General features: G+C 38.3%; 1 protein-coding gene across 2 annotated transcripts in view; it reads right to left on the bottom strand.

Annotated features, from left to right (window-relative positions):
- Window positions 1–24,224, bottom strand: part of C3H1orf87 (chromosome 3 C1orf87 homolog) — an 83,262-nt gene that overhangs the window by 5,237 nt on the left and 53,801 nt on the right. Inside the window, exons 9-11 of one of the 2 annotated variants that reach the window (XM_005204505.5) lie at window positions 18,937–19,001; window positions 8,904–8,983; window positions 4,431–4,638 (exon numbers count right to left, since the gene is read on the bottom strand). In XM_005204505.5, the coding sequence (XP_005204562.2) occupies window positions 4,431–4,638; window positions 8,904–8,983; window positions 18,937–19,001 (353 nt within the window). Of the gene's footprint in view, window positions 1–4,430; window positions 4,639–8,903; window positions 8,984–18,927; window positions 19,002–24,224 lie in introns of both variants that reach the window. The other variant, NM_001206121.3, reaches the window with a different exon arrangement.

The following is a 24,224-nucleotide window of genomic DNA, read 5'->3' as shown; positions in this document are numbered from 1 at the left end:
TGACCAGCTATTCATAGTCCTTCCTTATTCTTTCTCCTCGAGGATATTTTCTTGACAACCCCCATTAAAGAATAAGCACAGAGTAGGTTCCCAGAAATGCTAATTTAATGATGGATGTTCTGCCTTCAGCCTGGATAAAGAACACCCTGCCCTACATATTTCCTTGCACATAATAAAGATCACTGATTCATCATTGGGCAGAGTAGGGATCATCTACTCAGTGTCTAGAGGAAGGCTGTGGTGGTCTGCTAAATACTGTGGCTAATAAACCAAGAAGATGACCTCAGTTAATCCTCTTTCCTCATTAAAGATAGTCATAGATGTTTCCAGATCTGGCTGACACATTCCTTGGCTATTGAAGAACTAATGAATTTCATAGAAACAGAGAAAACAGGCATAAATAGTGAAAAGGCCATGAGAAAGTCATTTTAAATCTGCCAGAATCTGCCCCAAAGTCAACAAAACTGCGTTTTTCCCCCAGAACAGTTCAGAAGTATGAGAAAGGTCCCAGTCTTTGGGGAGTCTCTTAGCAACTAAGTTTATGATCTGTCATCCATCATCAAAACTCAGCGTTTGTTTCTTTAGAAACATCTTTTCTCTCTGCTTGAGTTTTGGTTTTGTTTGTAACCCCATTACCACTCTTGCAGTTTTGCTATGTATACCTAGACTGATGACTATTTCAGTAACCTTTTGATCTCCTTTTCTCCAGTATCTTCCCTAAATGATCCATTTCAGCTTTCACAGTGTTCTCCTCTAGTTGAAACTTGGTGAACACTGAGTAGAGAATTAAGCTCATCCCAGCCCACAGGATTCACAACACGGTATCAGCTTCACCATCTGGTTCAACATGACCTTCAGTCCTATCTTTCTTACTCTCTTCCCCACCATACTCATTCTCACCTTCTAACCTTTGCAGAAGATGGTTTCAAAGTCTTCCGTACCTCTCCTTCCAAGTTCAGCTCAAGTTCTTCCAATGAGCCCTCTCTGAGTACCTGCCCACATTACATAGTGTGCTTTAAAAAAAAAAATCTTCTGTCTTTTCTTTGAATTCTTTAGCTCTAGTTTGTGTCTTCAATTATAATGCTTTACTATAATCTGTCTTTAAAATTTTTGTTTTACTGGCATTGAACTATTGCCAGCCTTTAGGTAAGCCTTTACCTAAAAGTTCATGTCTCATCCTTTCTGGTTTTCCTCTTGGTCTAGCCTCTAGCACAGTGCCAGGCTTATAACAGAAGTTTAATAAATGAGTTTCTAATTCAGCTAGATGAATTTTTCATCTAAAATTTTCATTTCCCCCTCTCTTTGGTATAGTTATTAGAAGTCCTTGGGTATTGTATGATATTTATATTTTATGTGATCTAGAATTCAAAGCAAGATGAAACAAAAACATTACAGAGAATGAAAAAGTATTAGTATTGTCATATGATCACTTCTAGAAAGTACTAATGTGCACATTAACTCTTTTTTGAGATGTAATTGATATTAATATATCACATTGTATATGTTTAAGGTGTACAATGTGATGATTGATACACATGTATATTAGAAAATGTTTATTAAAATAAGGTTGGTTAACAAATCCTCTACCTCCCATAATGACCATTCTGTTGTTGTTGTTATGGTGAGTCTATTAAAGCTCTACTCTAATAGTAGCTTTCAAGTACACAACACAATATTGTTAATGAGAGTCACCATGATGTATGTTAAATCCTTGTAATTTATCTTCTAGCTGAAAGTCTGTACCCTTTGACCAACATTTCTCTGTTTTTCCTGGCAACCACCATTGGTGGTATGGAACTAGAATGTTCCCGATTTTTAGACTCCATGTATAATGCTAATTCTTCATGAACACAGTACGTAATTAAGCACAACAATTTCAGTGCATATGTTTTTGTATCTGCTCCCTCTTTTCCATTCCATGGGTCTCTGACCTAGTTCTGAATTTCATTCTCTCTCACTTAGATATTGCAATAACATCCTTTACTCTTTTTATGCTTTAAATTTCTCCTTCATTCTCCACATAGCCATCAAGGACCTTTATGAAATACAACTTCACCATATCAATCCCTGCTTAGAAACTCAACATGCTACTCACTGTCTTTGAATTAAATCCAAATTCCTTGGTCTGTTATCTGACATCTTCCTAGATCTGATCCCATCCTATAGTTTCACCTTTTTCAATTAATAGTCTTCTTAATGGCACTTATATTCTATTCAAACCAAATTCCTTGTATTGAGCTTCATACATAATGCTTTGCTTGGCTAACTTGCACCTTTACCAGAAAGGGCCCTCTATTTCATTCCTTTGTATATAACAGTACTTTATCTTTAATGAGCAATTTCAAACTAATATAACCTTTCCTGATCACCTCACTATGAAGGAATTCTCCTTTCTCCGAATGCCCGCGTAGCACCACCCTCTAATGGCATTTATTACCTTCTATTTTGGGTTTAGTTATTTATGAACATTCACTCATTTGTTTGTTCACTCAAAAAAAGGTCAAACAGAACTGTGCAATGTGCCAGGATAAAAAAGGAATGTAGTCTACTGGGTGGATAGTAGGAAGTCCCAAATAGAAAGATACAATATAGAAATATGATAATGGGTGTTAAAGAACTCTGAGAGGCCGATAAAGGTTGGCCTAGATCTGTCTGGGGAAATCGTGAAAGTCTCAGAGGAGTAGAGCTTGAGTTCCAACCTAAAAGACGTTTAGACACTAATTAGCCAGGTAGACAAGGTGAAGAGCTGGCAGGGGGTGGGGTAGTTAGAGAGGCAGATAGCTCAGGTGGAGGGTGTAGGTTTAGAAAAGGCATAGCCACAGGAGAAAGCAAGGCACGTTTGAGGAAGGCAAATTAATCATTATAATGGGGAATACAAACTCCTGTTAAAGAGTTTAGAGGTCAGCCTGTTAGCAGGTATCCTGAAGATTTCAATCAGGGGAGTTAATGATTGGATTGTGGGTTAGACTCAGAAACTGTCAGCAACCTGGTAGGGGATTCATGTCTGATTTATCTTTTTTTCCTGATTGTGCTCAGCACAGTGCCAGGCACATGGTTTATGTACAAATTATATTTATTAAGAAGTGAAAGAAAGGGAGGTGTCCACTTACAGATTGCAACACAAATAGAAAGGTATATGATTGCTTCTATGTCCTGGCTATTGTAAATAGTGCTACAGTGAATACTGGGGTGTATGCATCCTTTCAAATTATGGTTTTCTTTGGTATATGACTAGAAGTGGGATTGTAGGAACATACGGTAGCTCTGTTTTTAGTTTTTTAAGGAAACTCCATACTGTTCTTCATTCCTATCAGCTGTGTTGGAAGGTCCCTTTTATCCATACCCTCTCCAGCATTTATTATTTGTAGATTTTTTGACAATGATGGCCAACCATTGTGGTTTTGGCTTACATATCTCTAATAATTAGTGATGTTGAGAATCTTTCCATGTGTTTTTTTTTGTCAACGTGTATGTCTTCTTTGGAGAAATGTCTATTTAGATCTTCCACTCATTTTTTGATTGGGCTATTTTATTTCATATTGAGTTGCATTTGCTGTTTGTATATTCTGGAGATTAATCCCTTGTTAGTTGCTTTGTTTGCAAATATTTTCTCCCATTCTGAGGGTTGTCTTGAATGGATAAAGAAGATGTGGTACATATATACAATGGAATATTATTCAACCGTAAAAAGAAATGAAATAATGCCATTTACAGTGATATGGATCAACCTAGAGATTGCTATACAGCCAGAAGTAAGTCAGAAAGTAAAAGACAAATACTGCGTAATATTGATTATATGTGGAATCTAGAAAAATAATACAGATGAACTTATTTACAAAGCAAAAGTAGAGTTGCAGATACAGAAAACAAATTTATGACTACCAAGGGGAGAAGAGGGGATGGGATAAATTGGGAGATTGGGATTAACGTATATGAAAGTGTGGAAGTGTTAGTTGCTCAGTTGTATCCAACTCTTTGTGACCCCATGAACTGTAGGCTCTCTTTCAGTGGAATTCTCCAGGCAAGAATACTGGAGTGGGTAGCCATTCCCTTCTCCAGGGTATCTTCCTGATCCAGGGATTGAACCCAGGTTTTCTACATTTCAGGCAGATTCTCTACAGTCTGAGCCACCAGGGAAACCCTTAACATAAATATACATGTATATATAAAATAGGTAACTAATAAAAATCTGCTGTATAACACAGGAAACTGTATTCAGTGTTCTGTGGTGACCTAAATGGGAAAGGAATCTAAAAAAGAACGGATATATGTATAACTGATTTACTTTGCTGTACAGCAAAAACTAATACAATGTTGTAAAGCAACTATACTCCAACAAAAATAAAAAAAATAAAATTTGTGGATCTCAGTGTAAAATGAAAAAGAAAAAAAAAAAGAAAGGTGTATGAGCTGTAAGCTGCACACTTCACCTGTATTACTCAGATCACACAGATAGAGGGCATTTTCTAGCTTCCTGAACCTGTCGATCCATGTCTCACATTCTTCAGCTGCGTTTTTCATCACAGGACTGACAGAAGGCTGTGAGATTGGCCTGATCTTCAAGGCATTCAGGATATCTTTGGGGGCTGAAGTCTCAGCAGGTGGATTTTCTGGTTTCAAATCTTTTTCTGGAGTTTTCTACAAAACAACACAAACATCTCACTGGTAATGCATTCACCACCCAGAGCTCCCCCAGTTTCTTGGCCAATGACAAGGCTACACAACTAGCAATATTTATTGTAGGTCTGTCTTGTAAATCTGGAGGATGGATTTCAAGTCCTGTGCTATAGGACCATATCTGCCAAGTCTTACTGGACACAGACTACTATGCTGAGTATTTTCTTTTTTCTTTAAAGGAAAGGTAAAATTGTGACTTTTATTCAGCTTGCATTTCTAGTTTACACAGAGGTTTTGTAACTAGCTAAGATTTTTCATCATGTTCTACTCTGCCTTATACTATGGGGATGCATAGATAATGCTTATAATTTCTTGGTGGGAAAACTTCTGAATCCTTGAGTGTAAGATTCTTGACAAAAATGATCTAAGCAATAATGTGATGTTACCTTGGATGTGTGGGCTCACTGTAATGAATCAAGGTGCCTCTAGTTTTGCCTGTCCTGTTCATTTAACAAAGGAAGCTGAGGCCCAGCGTGGGGGAATAGACTTACTGAGATTGTACGGTTAATGGTAGACAGAAAACTAGATCAAGGGTATAGAGATTATATCAGTCTCATCTTTGTATCCTAAACTCATGTCCAGTACAGAATAGAGATGTTTTTAGAATAAATAGACAAATGAGTTTCAGTAGATCCATGAAGGACATTCTGTCACCTGCCATGTAAAGAGAGTGGGCATTTATTGACCTGCCCAACCCCACTTTTCCAGGAATTACCCCTCCTGTTGATCCATATGGTCGTAGAGAGAAACATCATGTGTCTAAGCACATAGTGCTGGACTGGACATCTAATGCAAAATGACCAATAAATACAATATCCAGTGATTTTGGAACCACTTGTGAGAGTTAAAGGCAGAGATAGGAAAAAGAGATTATTTTGGGTGAGAAGTGAGAAGAAAGAGAGAGAGAAGGGATGTGAAACTGACATCAGAGAAGAGAGAGGATATGAGAAGTCGTGATGATGTTCAAAATTCAAGTCTCTGATTTTAATCTGTTATGTTTCTATTGTTGGATATAATTATATATATTATTATATATATGATTGTTTATATATTAAATATAAATTATATACACAATTTGTTTTGTAAATAATTATATATGTAAAATATGCTCCAATTTGTATGCAGGTCAGGAAGCAACAGTTAGAACTGGACATGGAACAACAGACTGGTTCCAAATAGGAAAAGGAGTATGTCAAGGCTGTATATTGTCACCCTGTTTATTTAACTTATAGGCAGAGTACATCATGAGAAACGCTGGATTGGAAGAAACACAAACTGGAATCAAGATTGCCAGGAGAAATATCAATAACCTCAGATATGCAGATGACACCACCCTTATGGCAGAAAGTGAAGAGGAACTCAAAAGCCTCTTGATGAAAGTGAAAGTGGAAAGTGAAAATGTTGGCTTAAAGCTCAACATTCAGAAAACGAAGATCATGACATCTGGTCCCATCACTTCATGGGAAATAGATGGGGAAACAGTGGAAACAGTGTCAGACTTTATTTTTCTGGGGCTCCAAAATCACTGCAGATGGTGACTGCAGCCATGAAATTAGAAGACGCTTACTCCTTGGAAGGAAAGTTATGACCAATCTATATAGCATATTCAAAAGCAGAGACATTACTTTGCCAACAAAGGTTCCGTCTAGTCAAGGCTATGGTTTTTCCGGTGGTCATGTATGGATGTGAGAGTTGGACTGTGAAGAAGGCTGAGCGCTGAAGAATTGATGCCTTTGAACTGTGGTGTTGGAGAAGACTCTTGAGAGTCCCTTGGACTGCAAGGAGATCCAACCAGTCCATTCTGAAGGAGATCAGCCCTGGGATTTCTTTGGAAGGAATGATGCTAAAGCTGAAACTCCAGTACTTTGGCCACCTCATGTGAAGAATTGACTCATTGGAAAAGACTCTGATGCTGGGAGGGATTAGGGGCAAGAGGAGAAGGGGACGACAGAGGATGAGATGGCTGGATGGCATCACCGACTTGATGGATGCGAGTCTGAGTGAACTCCAGGAGTTGGTGATGGACAGGGAGGCCTGGCGTGCTGCGATTCATAGGGTCGCAGAGTTGGACACCACTGAGTGACTGATCTGATCTGATCTGATCCATCTAATAAATTAAGGTGGTTGAGTTGGTTATGTTAGTTGCAATCCAAATGTTCTTAACTAATTTGTCACAGAGTTAGGCCTCCCACTTTGTATACCATCTTTGCTTCTCCCAACTTTCAAATACCTGGATTTCTCCATCCTTGTCTCAAACTTCTCACATATAAGCTGTGGAGATCCTACTGTTCTAAAGAATAGTAATTTCAATAAGAGGCCAAGTTAACAACAAACATGAATTCAGTAGATCCATGTAGATCCATGCTGGGGGATATGAAGAATCATCTTGTTTGAAATAATATAATGCTATACAAAATTGTATCCATACGGATGACCAGTGACCAGGGCATTTTAAGAGATTAATGTATAAGAGTTCTACTTTTATAAAATCAATTTTGAGAGGAGCTGAAAGTTTTTATAAAGTAAATACCGTAGGGATTCTTATACTTTTTAGAGCTTTGGACTACTTTAGAAATCCAATGAAAGCTTCAGATAATCTACTCAGATAAATGCACATTTGCATAGGATTTGTATGATTTTAGAAAGTTCAAAGAGGTCCTTGGAGTTGGGGAACTGACTTTAAATAATTATATATTTCTTTCAGATATTTCCACACTCTCTTTGACCACTAAAGACATGGAATGGGGAAATTTGTATGGGCCTGAAATGACAGGCTCAACCTAGTAGGTAAGTAAGTAACTGACTAACACACCCTATACTGTTTTGGTCCCACTGTGCCAGGATGAAGTCCAAATTCCTTTCTTGGCCCTTGAAATCATTTAAGTTCTTATTCTTGCTTCTTTTTTGATGTATGCATCTTTTTCTCCAGCCACATAAAATGGAAAAAAATAAAGCTGCTTGATGCTCTTATGCCTTTTACATGCTGTTTCCTCTGCTGTAAAAGTCCTTCTTGCCTTTCTATGCCTCCATGCATTGGGCTCCTACTCATCCTTCAAGGCCCAACTCATATTTCACTCCTTGTGGGAGGCCTTCCTTGACAGCCTCAGGCTAGGAGAGGGGCAATTTTTTGTAGCCCTTTTATCCATCATAGCACTTATTATGGGATAGTGTCTGTTAGAGTATCTCTCCCCTCCCCCAGAGATCCAGAGGCTGGGCCTGTGAGATAGTCATTTATGTATCTACAAGTTTTGGTTAGTGACTGTCACACAGTAGGTTCTCAGGATATGTTTACTGAATGAATAAGTGAATACATAAATGAAAAACTTTCTCTGGGATAATCAGAAAGCCGCTTTACCAAACCTTTGCTTCCGTTTCCCTTTCTAAAAAGTGAGACAATGAATGCTGCTTATATAGGAATGTGAGAAGAATCGATTATTGCAGAGATGCAGTAAAATCTTCAAACAAGGCAAGAAAAAGAGCAAACTATATATTTTTGATAATATTACACACAACAGACTTAACACTCAAGGAGAAAAGCATTTGCTGTTGTTTCTTGCATGGCAGAGGCATGCCAAAATGGATACTATTTTCTAAAATATTTCAAAGTGTGAAGTGTATGAAGAGGCCTCCCGTCATTTGAAGATGAATTATGTTCTAATCCAGGCATTTAAAAAAACAACAACAACAGAGAAACTCAGGCTGTTTTTCAATTTTGTCTGCATCTTCTGGCTAAGTGCTGAGAATATTAAAAAGAATTTTAACTGCTTGCCAGATTTTCTTTTTTTAAATCAAAGAGCCCATTACATTTTAAAATGTGATGTCTGGGGAAAAGGTCACCCTGCTTCTGGAAGCTGGATTTAAGATGTTAAAATAGGCCTCACAACCACCCTTTATTTTGATGGCAGTTGATGACTGGTCACAGGCTTTGGAAGGACACTCTTTCACATGCTACAGGTTCAATGTTTGGGGGCCAATGGCAAGTCGGTCACTGAGTGGTGATGAGAAGTTTCTGCAAGCGTACACGCTCAGACAGAAATCAACCATACTCTTGGAGTTCTTCTGTTTCCCTTCTCTGCTTGAGTAGAGTCTCAAAGTCAGAGATGGTCTGATATTGAGGTACTGGGTGGAAATCAAAAATTCAGAGGGGAAGGCCTAACTCAGCATCAGAGAATAGAAGGCAAAGGATTGGTGAAGCCCATCCCCAAGTTCTATACTAGGCTGCATACCATTTGTTCAGTTTCTCCTTGAGATATCTCAGGAGCTTCAGGATGCCCTGGAGTAGCAGAAATTTCCTTTCCTTTATTTCCTGGACAAGAAAGAAAAAATGGTTTTAACTTGGCCTCTTCGTTTTAACATATACACATATACAGCCAGGCAAAGAAAACATTAAGACTCTGCTATGTGGTTGGCATTGTATGGGGTGATGGGGATATACTGGTGGATAAGAAGGATCTAATTACTGCCCTGATGAAGCTCACAAAGGGGAGGTAAGTGCTAAATAATCACTCAAGATTATTATTTAATTACAAACTACCATAAACACAACAAAGGAAAATGTGAAACTAAATTTCTTTTGGGCTAGGGGTAGGAGTGGTGGAGGATCAGAGAAGGTTTCTTGGAGGAAGTGACACTTAAACTGGGGACCTGAGGGTGAATAGGAGTTTCCAGGCAAAAGTGATGGTGGCATTGCAACAAAAAGAATAAAGTGCTTAGGAATAAATTTACCTAAAGAAACAAAAGACCTATATATAGAAAACTATAAAACACTGGTGAAAGAAAGCAAAGATGACACAAATAGATGGAGAAATATATCATGTTCATGGATTGGAAGAATCAATATAGTGAAAATGAGTATACTACCCCAAACAATCTATAGATTCAATGCAATCCCTATTAAGTTGTCAATGGTATTTTTCACAATACTAGAACAAATAATTTCACAATTTTTATGGAGACACAAAAAACCTCAAATAGCCAAAGCAATCTTGGGAAAGAAGAATGGAACTGGAGGAATCAACCTGCCTGATTTCAGACTATACTACAAAGCTACAGTCATCCAGACAGTATGCTACTGGCACAAAGACAGAAATACACATCAGTGGGACAAAATGGAAAGCCCAGAGATGAATCCACAGACCTATGGACACCTTATCTTTGACAAAGGAGGCAAAAATATACAATGGAAAAAAGACAATCTCTTTAACAAGTAGTGCTGGGAAAACTGGTCAACCACCTGTAAAAGAATGAAACTAGAACACTTTCTAACACCATACACAAAAATAAACTCAAAATGGATTAAAGATCTAAATGTAAGACCAGAAACTATAAAACTCCTAGAGGAAAACATAGGCAGAACACTTTGATATAAATCACAGCAAGATCCTCTATGACCCACCTCCCAGAGTAATGGAAATAAAAGCAAAAATAAACAAATGGAACCTAATAAAACTTAAAACCTTTTGCACAATGAAGGAAACTATAAGCAAGGTGAAAAGACAGTCCTCAGAATGGGAGAAAATAATAGCAAACAAAAAAACTGATGAAGAATTAATCTCAAAAATATACAAGCAGCTCATGCAGCTCAATACCAGAAAAATAAGCGACCCAATAAAAAAACGGGCCAAAGAACTAAACAGACATTTCTCCAAAGAAGACATACAGATGGCTAACAAACACATGAAAAGATGCTCAACATCACTCATTATCAGAGAAATGCAATTTGAGAAATGCAAATGCATTTGCAAATGCATTATTTGAGAAATGCAAATCAAAACCACAACGAGGTACCATCTCACGCTGGTCAGAATGGCTGCCATCAAAATATCTATAAACGATAAATGCTGGAGAGGGTGTGGAGAAAAGGGAACCTTCTAACACTGTTGGTGGGAATGCAAACTAGTACAGCAACTATGGAGAACAGTGTGGAGATTCCTTAAAAAGCTGGAAATAGAACTGCCATACGACCCAGCAAACGCACTGCTGGGCATACACACTGAGGAAACCAGAATTGAAAGAGACATGTGTACCCCAGTGTTCATTGCAGCACTGTTTACAATAGCTAGGACATGGAAGCAACCTAGATGTCCATCGGCAGACAAATGGATAAGAAAGCTGTGGTACATATACACAATGGAATATTAAAAAGAACACATTTGAGTCAGATCTAATGAGGTAGATGAAACTGGAGCCTATTATACAGAGTGAAGTAAGTCAGAAAGAAAAACACCAATACAGTATATTAACACATTTATATGGAATTTAGAAAGATGGTAACAATGACCCTATGTGCAAGACAGCAAAAGAGACACAGATATAAAGAACAGACTTTTGGACTCTGTGGGAAAAGGCGAGGGTGGGATGATTTGAGAGAATAGCATTGAAACATGTATATTACCATATGTGTAATAGATGGGAAAGAAGAATGGAAGTTCAGTCCAAGTTCAATGCATGAAACAGGGAACTCAAAGCTGGTGCACTGGGACAACCCAGAGGGATGGGATGAGGTGGGGAGGGAGGAGGGAGGGGGATTTGGGATGGGGGACACATGTACACCCGTGGCTGATTCATGTCAATGTATGGCAAAACCCTCCATAATATTGTATATTGTAAATCAGCCTCCAATTAAAATATATTAATTTTAAAAAATTAAAAAAAACAAAACAAAACAAAACATGGTGGGCATGTGCATAGAGCAGAGAGTTCCAGATAAACAGAGATAACAGCCTGTTGAACTTCCCTGAATGAAAAGGGCTTTTCCAGTTTGGGGAGTGGCAAGGGGCCTTTTCCTGTGGTCTTGCCTCTTAGAGAATGAAGCACTTCCACCTTCCTTTCCATTCGAGTTTGCACTTGAGGGATCAGGTAAAACTTTTGTCTTCCCCTTTCTTGTTCCTTTCTATGGTCAGAGGTCCTATATGGGAAGAGTATGGCATCCCTACCCCAGGGGATTTTATGACCCACATACTACTTGCTCTGGCTGCTGCCTTCATGAATAGAAGAAATTTCCTTAGGAAGTAGGAAAAAGACATAAAGACCTTCAGTTTAAGTCCACTAAGGCTTATTGTGGGCATCATTCATTCATCACTCAACATCTGTCATCAGACTTGGCAACTTCTTTACTGTACAAATTCATATGACAGCTACACAGCACAGATTTCTGGGAGCTTCAGCTTCAATATTTACTGCATAATTCAAATATGCCATTGTGTGTGTGCTTAGTCACTTCAGTTGTACCTGACTCTTTGCAACTCTATGGACTATAGTTCACCAGGCTTCTCTCTCCATGGGGTTCTCCAGGCACAAATACTGGAGGTGGTTGCCTCTATCTTCCCAATCCCAAGGGATCAAACCCACGTCTCCTGTGGCTCCTGCATTGCAGGTGGATTCTTTACTGCTGAGACACCAGGGAAGCCCCAAATATGCCATTAGCAAATACATATTGTTTCTGAGTTGGCTGTTGCTATTTTCAATAAAACGATTCAATCAATGAATTTTTTAAAAAGGTAGAAGTCGATAGTATAACATAATGGTGGGGGAATAGAGGATTTGAAGCCAGATCCCTTGGGTTTGAGTCCTGGCTTGACTCTTTTCTCTATTAGCTGCATGATCTGGGGCAAGGAACTTGTCCTCTTGGTGTCTGTTTCCACTTCTGTAAAATGGGGATAATGCCATCTATAGGTTACCGTGAAGATTAAATGGACTAGAAAATGTAAAGCAAATACTTGGAGCATAGCAAGTACTCAGTAAACATTAACTAGGAGCTATCTATGTAAGGATGCTTATAAAATAAACAAATTGGATTAAAAAGCCTTTTGTTAGACTCTTAACATTGCACTTACAAATCATTATGAATCTTCTCCCATAGTCTCTTGATGGAGAGGGCAATGTGATTTCATAATCTCTGAAGGCCCAGAACCCAGCATGAGAATAAGTACTCAATGCATGTAAAATGGACGATCATGTGACCTTAATTTGAAGTTTGGAAAATAAAACCACTGATTGTGTATTTCTGTGTCTCCCATTCCTTTGCAGGCCCTATAGGAGGAAGGATTTTTCTCTGTTCTTCCATATCTAACCCAGATGCTATAGGTGAACTTTGGTGTCAGGTACGAATGCTATTAATATAATCCAGATGTTTCCCTTTACCAGCTGCAAGCTTTCAGATCCTAGTCTTGTCAGTTGTGAAAAGGGAATGATAATTGCATTTTGAAATTATGATCTGTGTAGGTAATTAAAAATTACCTACATAAAAATGCTTAACACAGGGAAGATGCCCAATGCAATGTAGTATTGTTTGTCATTGTGTTACTATTATGTGATCTTAAGCAATCTAGTTTTTCCAGAAAAGAGAACTTTACATTATGTGTCAGGAATTTTTCACATGCATTATTCTTTTTAATATAAGATCTAGAACATAGAGTTTGTCCCAGTCCAGTTTCTCTATTGTTGGCATTTCTAAAAGTCCCATAAGGAGAAAATGCAGGCTTGTTTCCTTGGTTTCTTTTAAGCTTTCCTTTCCCCTTCCTAATGCCTATAAGCATATTTTAAAAGGTAATGGTTTTCACATGTGGAAATTGAGAAATCCAAGATAGGGATGATTTTTTTTTCTTTCTAACACAGCAGGAAGGACAAATAATAACCATCTGTCTAGTCTGCCTTGAAGATTTGCATTGGAGGAAATAGGCCAAGCTGGCTTCTAGAGATCTCCAGGTGTTGCAAGGGCCAGGTTTTACAGGGCTTCCAGTGGATTCTGAGAGTTACACAGCCAGCCCTACCATCTCTCCCCACACCACCCACTAATAACTTGAAATCAGTGGTCTTCAGCACTAGTGCTAAAATGCTCCCACTTGGAGAGCTTTAAAAATTACCAGTGCCTAGGTGTCACACCAGACCAATTATATCAGAATTTTTATGGGGTGAGAACCCAGTTTGGGACTTCTAGAAAATTCCCAGGTAAACCTAAAATAAAGTCATAGATAAAAACAGATTAAAAAATTAAATAATATCATTTTCAGCAACGTGAATGGACCCAGAGATTATCATACTAAGTGAAGTAAGTAAAAAAGAGAAAGACAAAATACATGTGGAATCTAAAAATGTGATACAAATGAATTTATAAAATAGAAAGTGATACAAATGAACTTTTATAAAATAGAACTTATAAAACTTATAAAAACTCACAGACATAGAAAATAAATTTAAGGTTATCAAAGGGGAAAGGGTGGGGAGGAATAAATTGGTTATTTGAAATTGGTAGATAAACAGTAAGGACCTGCTGTATAGCACAGGGAACTATATTGAATACCCTGTAACAACTTAGAGTGTAAAGGCATCTGAAAAGCCATAGTGGTGGTTTAGTTGCTAAGATGTGTCTGACTCTCTGTGACTCCATGGACTGTAGCCTTCCAGGCTCCTCTCTCCATGGGATTTCCCAGGCAAGAATACTGGAGTGGGTTGCCATTTCTTTCTCGAGGGGATCTTCCCAACCCAGGGGTCAAACCCATGTCTCCTGCATTGCAGGTGGATTCTTTACCACTGAGCTACTATGGAAGCCCTGTGTGTGTGTGTGTGTGTGTGTGTGCGTGTGCGCGCGTGCGTGTATGAAATTAAAAGATGCTTGCTCCTTGTAAGGAAAGCTATGGCAAACCTAGGCAGTGTATTCAAAAGCAAAGGCATCACTTTGCTGACAAAGGTCTGTCTAGTCAAAGCTATGGTTTTTCCAGTAGTCGTGTATGGATATGAGAGTTGGCCATAAAGAAGGTTGAGTGTTGAAGAACTGATGCTTTCAAATTGTGATGCTGGAGAAGACTCTTGAGAGTCCCTTGGACTGCAAGAAAATCAAACTTGTCAATCCTGAAGGAAATCAACCCTGAATATTCATTAGAAGGACTGATGCTGAAGCTCCAATACTTTGGCCATCTGATGTGAAGAGCTGGCTCACTGAATGCTGGGAAAGACTGAAGGTAAAAGGAGAAGAGGGCAACAGAAGATGAGATGGTTGGATAGCATCACCAACTCAATGGACATGAATTTGAACAAACTCAGGGAGATAGTGAAGGACAGAGAAGCCTTGTGTTCTGCAGTCCATGGGGGTCGCAAAGAGTCAGACACAGCTAAGCAACTGAACAACAATCTGCTATAGTTTCTTAGTAAAGTTCTCTCCTTCTTGGCAGGACCTCCCAAAAGAAAGTGCTGTGGAGGGATGATAAGCCTAGCTCCCAGAGCTATTCTGCTATTACAGGGGTGCCAAGTGCAGTTGGACACCAACAGTTAGAGCCTGAAGATGATGCTAACACCAGATTAAGAAGGCAGAGAGCCAGAGAGCAGATTCTTGATCTGACACTTGAAGTGAAAGTCGCTCAGTCATATCAGACTCTTTTCAACACCATGGGCTTAGGAATTCTCCAGGCCAAAATACTGGAATGGGCAGCTTTTCCCTTTTCTAGGGGATCTTCCCAGCCCAGGGATCGAACCCAGGTCTCCCACATTGAAGGCAGATTCTTTACCAGCTGAGCCACAAGGGAAGCCCAATGGCTAGATAAAACCATTTTAGCTCTTGCTGCTGCCAGAGTTTTCAGTTACATAAACCAAAAATCTGGCTTTTCTGTTCCTTCAGTATAAGTAGTTCTAAGTAGAAATTACTATGGATTTTTTTTTTACCCTTAATAAGAGGGAGGTTAAACTCAGCCATTTTTCTATGTTATCTTGAGTAATGGGCCCTCAATAAATGTTTTGGGGGATCAATGAGTCTCCAAGGCGACCATCATTCCCTTCTAATTTCCCATCTGCAGTCATGCGATAGCCCTGTTCCTTGCTTCCTGCTTCCCCTCTTCTTCTCCCTCACTTCACCAGCTCCATTGTGAAGAGATTCAAAGTTGAGTCGTACTTCATTTTTGTAAAATACTACTTTAGATATTATAACATATGTATCTGGAGGGTCTAAGCTCTTTTGTATTTGTCTTTATGGGAGTTTTCAGCATCTCTTGGATCTATGGCTTGAGATATTTTATCACTGTTGGCAATTTTCAGTCATAATTTTCTTCAATCTTGCTTCAGCTCTACTCTCGTCCTCCTCATTACATGTATGTTGGATATTGTCACTATTTCCTATATATCTTTTATATACTCTTTTTCTCATTCATACTTCAATGTGAATATTTCCTACTGAATCATATTCTAGTTCAATAATTCTCTCTTCAGATATGCCCAGTCTTTTGTTAAACCCATCTATTGAGTTTTAAATTTCGTTATTTTTAAATTTTTTTGTCCTATATATTTTTTATAGATTCTAATTATTTGCTGAAAATTCTCCATCTTATTAATTTTCTCAAATGTATTAATTACAGTTATTTGAAAATCCATATCCTCTCTTATACCATTGCTGATGGTTTCTAATTGAATGCTGGAAACATTTTGTATGGATAATTTTAGAGATTTTATGAGATGTTAACTTCTTATACAGAGGGGATTTTCCTCTTTTCTATCTGGTTGTTCAATTTGAATTCCAAATAATAGCCTTCAAAGAAATATTATTTTGTATTTTATCTTGTCTTCTGGTTGACCTTGCCAAGATTCTAGTCCTTAGTCTAAGTTACAGACATTAAGTATTTATGTGATATGCAAATATCATATGCACATTAAAAGCAAGTTCATAGAATTTTTGTGATTCTAGATGTGATCAAGTTTATAATATGAGGCAGTATATATGAAAATGAATCATTTTAATCAGGTTATCATAGAATCTTCTAATGAAAATGGGAATGAGAAAATTCACAGTTCTACACACTCCAAATGCATAGCTGTCTTTAGTTTCTTATAATATCCCTCCTTTCCTTTTATGACACTTACCTGTTGGGCTAAAGAACCAGCAAACAAAATGGCCCACCCGGTGCCTAACAGCATTTAATAATCATAGCTCCAGCAGTATAGGAATGGGAAGAAACCAAGACTTTTGTTTCTCAGTAAGCCACAGGCTGTCACAACAATGCAGCAACAGCACCACTGCACTCCTGTTGCTCTAGAGTGTAACACTGACCAGCATTTTTTGTTTGTTAGACTTACAATCACCCTATGAGATTCTTGGTTCTGCTAATAGTACACCTTTCTTTATGTTCCTTCAGCCCTAAGGATGATAGCTGCTTTCTATAGTTACTAATATCTGGGTTATCTCATGGTCATGGGTTGAAATATATCCTTTAAACAGGTACCACTGAAACCTGTTAATAAGGCCCTGTTTGAAAACAACTTAAGATGTAATCAAGTTAAGATGACATCATTATGGATTTGGGTGGGCCCGAACTTGAATGAACAGTAGTGTCTTTGTACAAGGAAAGAGAGGGAGGATTTAGACACGGGTACAAAAGAGAGGCAGAGAGGGAAGAAGGCTATAGGAAGACAGAGGCAGAGATTGTAGTTGTAACCATAAGCCAAGAACAGCCTGGGGCCACCAGAAGCTGGAAGAGGCAAGGAAACACTCTGTCCTAGAGCCTTGGGAGGGAGCATGGCCCTCCTGACACCCTGATTTCTCACTCTAGTGCCCAGAACCATGAGAGAAGAAGTTCTGTTATTTTAGGCCACTCAGTTTCTGACTTCATTATGACAAATGCCCTAGGGAAATGAATACACTCATTATTCTCATTTTGTGCTTTCAGTCTTCTAATTATGGGTAACGACCAATCCCTCAACCACGGGCTATACATTCCCTTTGTTTGAAATACCTAGTGAGGTTTCTGTTTTTCACTGGAATGCAAACTGATACACTACACTTCCCACCAAACTCTCAGTACCTTGTATTTTGATCCAAAGGGTAACCAGTAAATGGTTGATGGATGTACTAAATAGAGAATTGCAACAACAGATTAGTATCAATGCATATTTTTTCACCTGTCATATTTAACACTTGTTAATTGCTAAATATTTTGCTCAATTCATCTTCGTCATTTCACTTAATAATATATCTTGGAAATCTTCCTGTATTAGATCAGCCATGTGATTTTACAGCTGCATAGTTATATTAATTGGATATACTGTAATTTAATAAAATGGTCCTTGAAGGATCTTGGCTGCCCTGGTGGCTCAGATGGTAAAGAATCCTCCTTCAATGTGGAGACCTGGGTTTGATCTCTGGATTGGGAAGATTTCCTGGAGAAGGAAATGGCTCTCTGCTCCAGTATTCTTGCCTGGAGAATCCTCATGGACAGAGGATCCTGGCAGGTTATAGTCCATGGGGTTGCAAAGAGTCAGACATGACTAAGTGACTAAGTACACAGCACACACAAAAATTACACCACTGTATATAAATCTTGGAGAGCTTTCTGGTGAGATATTAGTAGGGAAAGTATCTAGCTATAGGATTCCCAGATCTAAGGGACTATACAACTGAAATTCTAATAAGTTATATCAACTTCTTTTATAAATGAACTACATCCATATTAAAGGACTATTTCTAGATAATGCTTCATGATATACTACATGAATGAATGGATAAAGAAGCTGTGGTACATGTATGTTATAGAATATTACTCAGCCATAAAAAGGAACACATTTGAGTCAGTCCTAATGAGGTGGATGAACCTAGAGCCTATTATACAGAGTGAAGTAAGTCAGAGAGAGAAAAACAAATATCGTATACTGATGCATAGATATGGAATTTAGAAAGATGGTACTGGTAAACCTATTTGCAGAGCAGCAGTGGAGACACAGATACTGAGAACAGACATATGGACACTGCTGGGGTGGGGGAGGAAGGGAGAGTGGGATGTATGGAGAGAGTAACATGGAAACATAAAAACAGCTGTTTTACCATGTGTAAAATAGATAGCCAATAGGAATTTGCTGTATGACTCAAGGAACCAAACCAGGGCCCAGTAACAACCTAGAGAGGCTGGGATGGGGAGGGATGTGGGAGGGATGTTCAAGTGGGAGGGGACATGGGTAAACTTATGGCTGGTTCATATTGATGTTTGGTAGATACCAACACAATATTGAAAAGCAATTAACCTTCAATTAAAAATAAATAAATAAATAAACTCTTTAATTAAAAAAAAAAACAAACCTGGGAATTATGCCTTTTATGATCTAACTGACCTTAAAAAATAGCCATTAATGCAAACTTCACTCTTAATTTTCATCACTGGTAAGCCATTTACATTTCTCGGAGCAATGAGGTGAAATCCAATGAACAGACCATTGGAGCTAAGTCACAGCATCAACAAGACCTCTGGGAATGGGAGGTCTCTTAAGGAACAAAATAACCAGACTCACCTGGAGGAAAATCAGATGACAAATCAGAGGAAGCTCTGCCCAACCACTCAACAAAATTCTCCCATCTATGCAAGAAAAGGAAACATAGTATCTGTGAGCAAAGTAGGAAGCTCTGAAAGAATGTACAGAAAAGCTTAAAAGTTATATAGACTGTGATATCATAGGAATTTTTAGATGCCTCTATCATTAGGGGTGCAGTGAAGGAAATGGAAGCTACTTTATGTGTCTCAGGGATTCCCTGGTGGCTCAGACGGTAAAGAGTCTGCCTGCAATGCAGGAGACCTGAGTTTGATCCCTGAGTCGGGAAGATCTCCTGGAGAAAGAAATGGCAACCCACTCCAGTATTCTTGCCTGGAAAATTCTATGGACAGAGGAGCCTGGCGGGCTACAATCCATGTGGTGAAAATGAGCCGGACAACTGAGAGACTTCATTTTCTTTCTTTCTTTTCTTCTTAGATGTTTCTTCTAGAAATGGAAATTAAATGCCCATAAAATGATTTCAGGGGCTAGTAGAATGGAGGTTGGTTTCTGCCCATGGGCTAAGGGTTAGGTCTCAGTAGATGTAGTCCAGAGTCCAGGGAACTGCAGGAAATTCTAGCTGATGTCTCAGTTGCCCTTGACCATGAGTTTGGTGACTAGACAGTATAGATGGCATTCTGGCCACTGCAAAAACTGAGGGTCTGGAGTTGCTACTACTGCAGGAAAGTAATATATACTATAACGTCCCTGCCCCTCTCGCCACTCTTTCTGCCTTTCAAATCTCATGCAGTGGCATCCCAGTGATGGAACTTAAATCAATTCCAGAACCTCAATGTCAAGGGAGCTTTGGAAATGTTCTTTATAGGCTTCTCAAGTATGGGAAGTATTACAACATGGGAAAGAACATAGAAGGGGATAGAAATGGGTGCTAAGTGCAAATAGACAATATTTAGTGAAATCCCCAAGCAGAAATTGCATTGAGCAATGTGTGGGCATGTGATAATCAGGGAGTCATTTAAAACTTACAAGTAATTTAGGAACACTTTGGTAGGAAAAATAACTTACATTTGCTTGCCCAGCGTCCATTCTCAATTTATATAAAAATATGCTTCTCTAGGATATTGGGCTACAATCAATGTCCTATACCCTTCTCTAGCCAATGTTGTGATCCAAACTGTCTAATTAATCTCTATCTATCACTTTTCCCATCCTTCCCTCCCTTCTTTCCTCTCTCCCACTCTCTGTCTCTGTGTTTCTCCTTATTTTTTGGTTTCAACGCTTCCCAGAGTTTCATTATTCCCTAATTTTGTGTGTGACTTTGTATCTTTTTGAAGTATTTTTTTTGTTTGTTTATGCTAGCAAGACAGTTCTGTTGGTAGCAACTGAACTTTAAGTGAAAAGAATTTTTAGCACCTCTTTGCCCATCAGAAGCCAAGCAAATATAAACAGCCAGTTGTGAGAATATGTCCTAGGTTGTCTAGAAGAGTTTTAATGTCATGTGATTTTATTCTCTTTATTTTTAATTGAAGTATAGTTGATTTATAAATACACACACACACACACATACACACATATATGTATATATATTTAGGCTTCCCAGGTGGTGGTATGGTAAGGAACTTATATACCAGTGCAGGAGACGGAAGAGACGTGGGTTTGATCCCTCAGTCGAGGAGATCCCCTGGAGGAGGACATGGCAACCCGCTCTAGTATTCTTGTTTGGGGAATCCTGATGGGCAGAGGAGCCTGGTGGGCTATGGTCCACAGCGTCACATAGAGCTGGACACAACTGAAGCAACTTAGCATGCATGCATGGATGTACATGTACAAACACTTTTTCTGATTTTTTTCCCTTACAGGTTATTACTATATAATTCCTGTCTAGTATAGTATAGTTCCCTGTGCTATATAGTAGTCTTGTTGGTTATCTATGTCATATACTGTTGTTGTTCAGTTGCTCAGTCATGTCTGACTCTTTGCCACCCCGTGGACGTCAGCACTTCCGGTTTCCCTGTCCTTCACCATCTCCCAGAACTTGCTCAAGCTCATGTTCATCTAGTCAGTGATACCATTCAACCATCTCATCCTCTGTTGTCCCCTTCTCCTCCTGCTTTCAATCTTTCCCAGCATCAGGGTCTCTTCTAATGAGTCAGCTCTTCACATCAAGTGGCCAAAGTATTGGTGCTTCAGCATCAATCCTTCCAATGAATATTCAGGACTGATTTCCTTTAGGAATGACTGGTTTGATCTCCTTGCAGTCCAAGGGAATCTCAAGAGTCTTCTCCAACATCACGTTCAAAAGCATCCATTATTCAGTGCTCAGCTTTCATTATGGTCCAACTCTCACATCCACACATGACTACTGGAAAAACCATAGCTTTGACTATATGGACCTTGGTTGGCAAAGTAATGTCTCTGCTTTTCAACATGCTGTCTAGGTTGGTCATAGCTTTTCTTCCAAGGAGCAAGTGACTTTTAATTTCTTGGCTGCAGTCACCATCGCAGTGATTTTGGAGCCCAAGAATTTAGTCTGTTACTGTTTTCATTGTTTCCCCATCTATTTGCCATGAAGTGATGGGACCAGATACCATAATCTTAGTTTTTTGAATGTTGAGAGTTGTAAGCCAGCTTTTTCACTCTTCTTTTTCACCTTCATCAAGAGGCTCTTTAGTTCTTCTTTGCTTTATATATAGCAGTGTGCATATATTAATCCCAAATTCCTGATTTATTCCTCCATTCCTTTCCCCTTTGGTAATCATAAATTTGTTTTCTGTGTCTATGGATCTACTTCTGTTTTGTATAAGTTCACTTGTATCTTCCCCCCGCCTCAGATTCCACACATAAGCAATATCATATACTGTTTCTTTTTCTCTTTTTGGCATGGTTCACTTAGTATGATGATCTCTGGGTTCATCCACGTTGTTGCAAATGGCATTACTTCATTCTTTTTATAGCTGAGTAATATTACTTTGTAACATCTTCTTTATCCATTCATCTATTGATGGACATTTAGGTTGCTTCTGTTTCGTGGCTACTGTAAATAGTGCTGCAATGAACAATGGGGTGCATGGATCTTTTCAAACTCTGACTTTCTCTAGATACATGCCCAGGAGTAGGACTGCTGGGTTTATGCTAGCTTTTTAATATTTATGCTTTATGGTAGCTTTTTAATACTTAAGCTTTATGGTAGCTTTTTAATATTTTAAGGAACCTCCATGAATTCATTAGATATGTAACTAGTTCATTTTGCTTATACTTAATAAAACTTTTCTATACCTGGCATCACAAATCAGAAAAGTTCTTTGTCAGTGTAGAAAATATAACCTCCAGAGCTTCATGTCACTTTGGGTACAAGAACAGACAAGGCATAGGTAAGCAGAACCACCAGCCAGATAAGCTGATGATTACATCAGCGGCTACAAGGGCTAGGCATGGAAAAGAAGGTTGGAAAAGTAGCACTCTCTAGGAATTTTAATTAACATACAAAGATCTGATATTAGCACAGATCTGGAAATAAACTTAAGGAGAAGCGTCTCCTGTCTGCTACACTTCTTGAAATTCCTTTCTCTTAGGAGGGCCAGGCTTAAGGCTACATCTTCTGACCTGCTGAACAACAACACAACAACAAAAACCCAGATCTATTGATATTTCCACATTGCATAACATTTATTTTTTAGAGCTGTTAGAAGTTAGCAAATATTTGGCAAGGTTTCTGGACAAAATGGCACCAGACACTCTCATGCCCCTTCTTTAATATTTGCTGATAGAAGGGGAAGGAAATCACAGGACATATTTTCTAAGTACTGAACTTGGACACTGCCTGATTTAAGTGATATATGACCAATGAAATCCTTAAGGTCCTCTAATAAAATATATTCTTTATCCCATATTCTTTACATTACTCTAGGACCTCCAAAGAGCCCTTGACATCTTAAACATAGCAATGGGTTTTTGCTGCCACAAAAGGCAATATAATTCTAATCACAGTAGCAGGTGCCAGATGCCCCATGTTGAGTCAGAGAGGTCAGGATTGAAGCACAAGGTCTGTGAACCTGATTCTAGATTCAGGCAGATCCGAGTTCAAATTCTAATGTCATTCAAACTTTAAAAATGGCCTTTCATGAGCATTCTGAGTCTCTTGTGTGCATTCTCTCATTTAATTGAGACAACCATCTCATGAGACATGTAAATGACTTGGCTGTGGACATGCTGATTAATGGGGCAGCCAGGATTTAAACTCTGACTCCAAAATCCTGCACCCTTAACTCTATGGCCTTACACATGAAATGTAATATAACTTGGTTTCAGTTATATTTCCCCCCCTTTAGAATTCCATGAACATGGTTCCAGGGTCTTCTGATGTTTATTACTGTAGCTTTTATTTTTTAACTTTAAACTTTATTATGGTGTTTAAATGCCAGATTGAAAGAAGCAAACTACAGTTGACCCTTGAACAGTGTGATGAGGGGTGGGGTGTGTTAGGGGTGCTAACTCTCTGCCCAGTTAAAAATTCAGGTATAATTTATAGTTGGTCCTCCATATTAGAGGTTCCTCCTTTCCACTGGTACACTTTGCAGAAGTATGAGGTCAGTCTTATTTAGATATATTTATAATTATTTTTAAATTTATTTGCTTTGATTTAGTTTAATTTTGTTTTGGCTACATCCTTAAATAATTCACGTTGTCTCAGTAGCACAAAAGTTTTGTCAGCAGAAACATGGATGCTTTTTTTTTTTCTTAATTTAGTTTATATCTTAATGAATTCATTGTCTGTACACAGGGTTTTTCTTTTTTCTTACTTATGCAAAGTTTTTTTAGCTGTGACCTTTTGTTTAATGTCTTGTCTTTAATGTCTTGTCAGTTCTTCTAGTTTCTTATTCCACAATATCAAGCATCTTAGTTCAGTCTCTATTCTTATTCTTTTATCTCTACTATTCTTTTTCATTTTTTCCTCTAGATACTGTGTAAACTTATCAATTCTGATGTTCTGAATTAGATTTATTTTAGTGTTAATTTTGCTAATCATTAATTTCTGGTTATCACATTTTCTTTTGTAAGTAATATTTGATTAAAATACAGTCCTGGCTATTTGTTATGTATTGTTTTTGGCTGCTTTCAGGCTACAATGACATAGTTGAATAGTTACAACAGACTATACACCCACAAAGCCTATACACTTTACTATGTGACCCTTTATAAAAAAGGTTTGTTGACCTAAACATTTAAATAAGTGTCTTAATATCATAGAATATCTAGCAATATTCAGCTTTCCTTGATTGTATTATACTTTTTAAATTGAGATATAATTG

The sequence above is a fragment of the Bos taurus genome, chromosome 3 (assembly GCF_002263795.3).
Source record: "Bos taurus isolate L1 Dominette 01449 registration number 42190680 breed Hereford chromosome 3, ARS-UCD2.0, whole genome shotgun sequence".
NCBI classification, from domain to species: domain Eukaryota; kingdom Metazoa; phylum Chordata; class Mammalia; order Artiodactyla; family Bovidae; genus Bos; species Bos taurus.
This window is presented reverse-complemented; position numbering and strand designations above follow the sequence as displayed.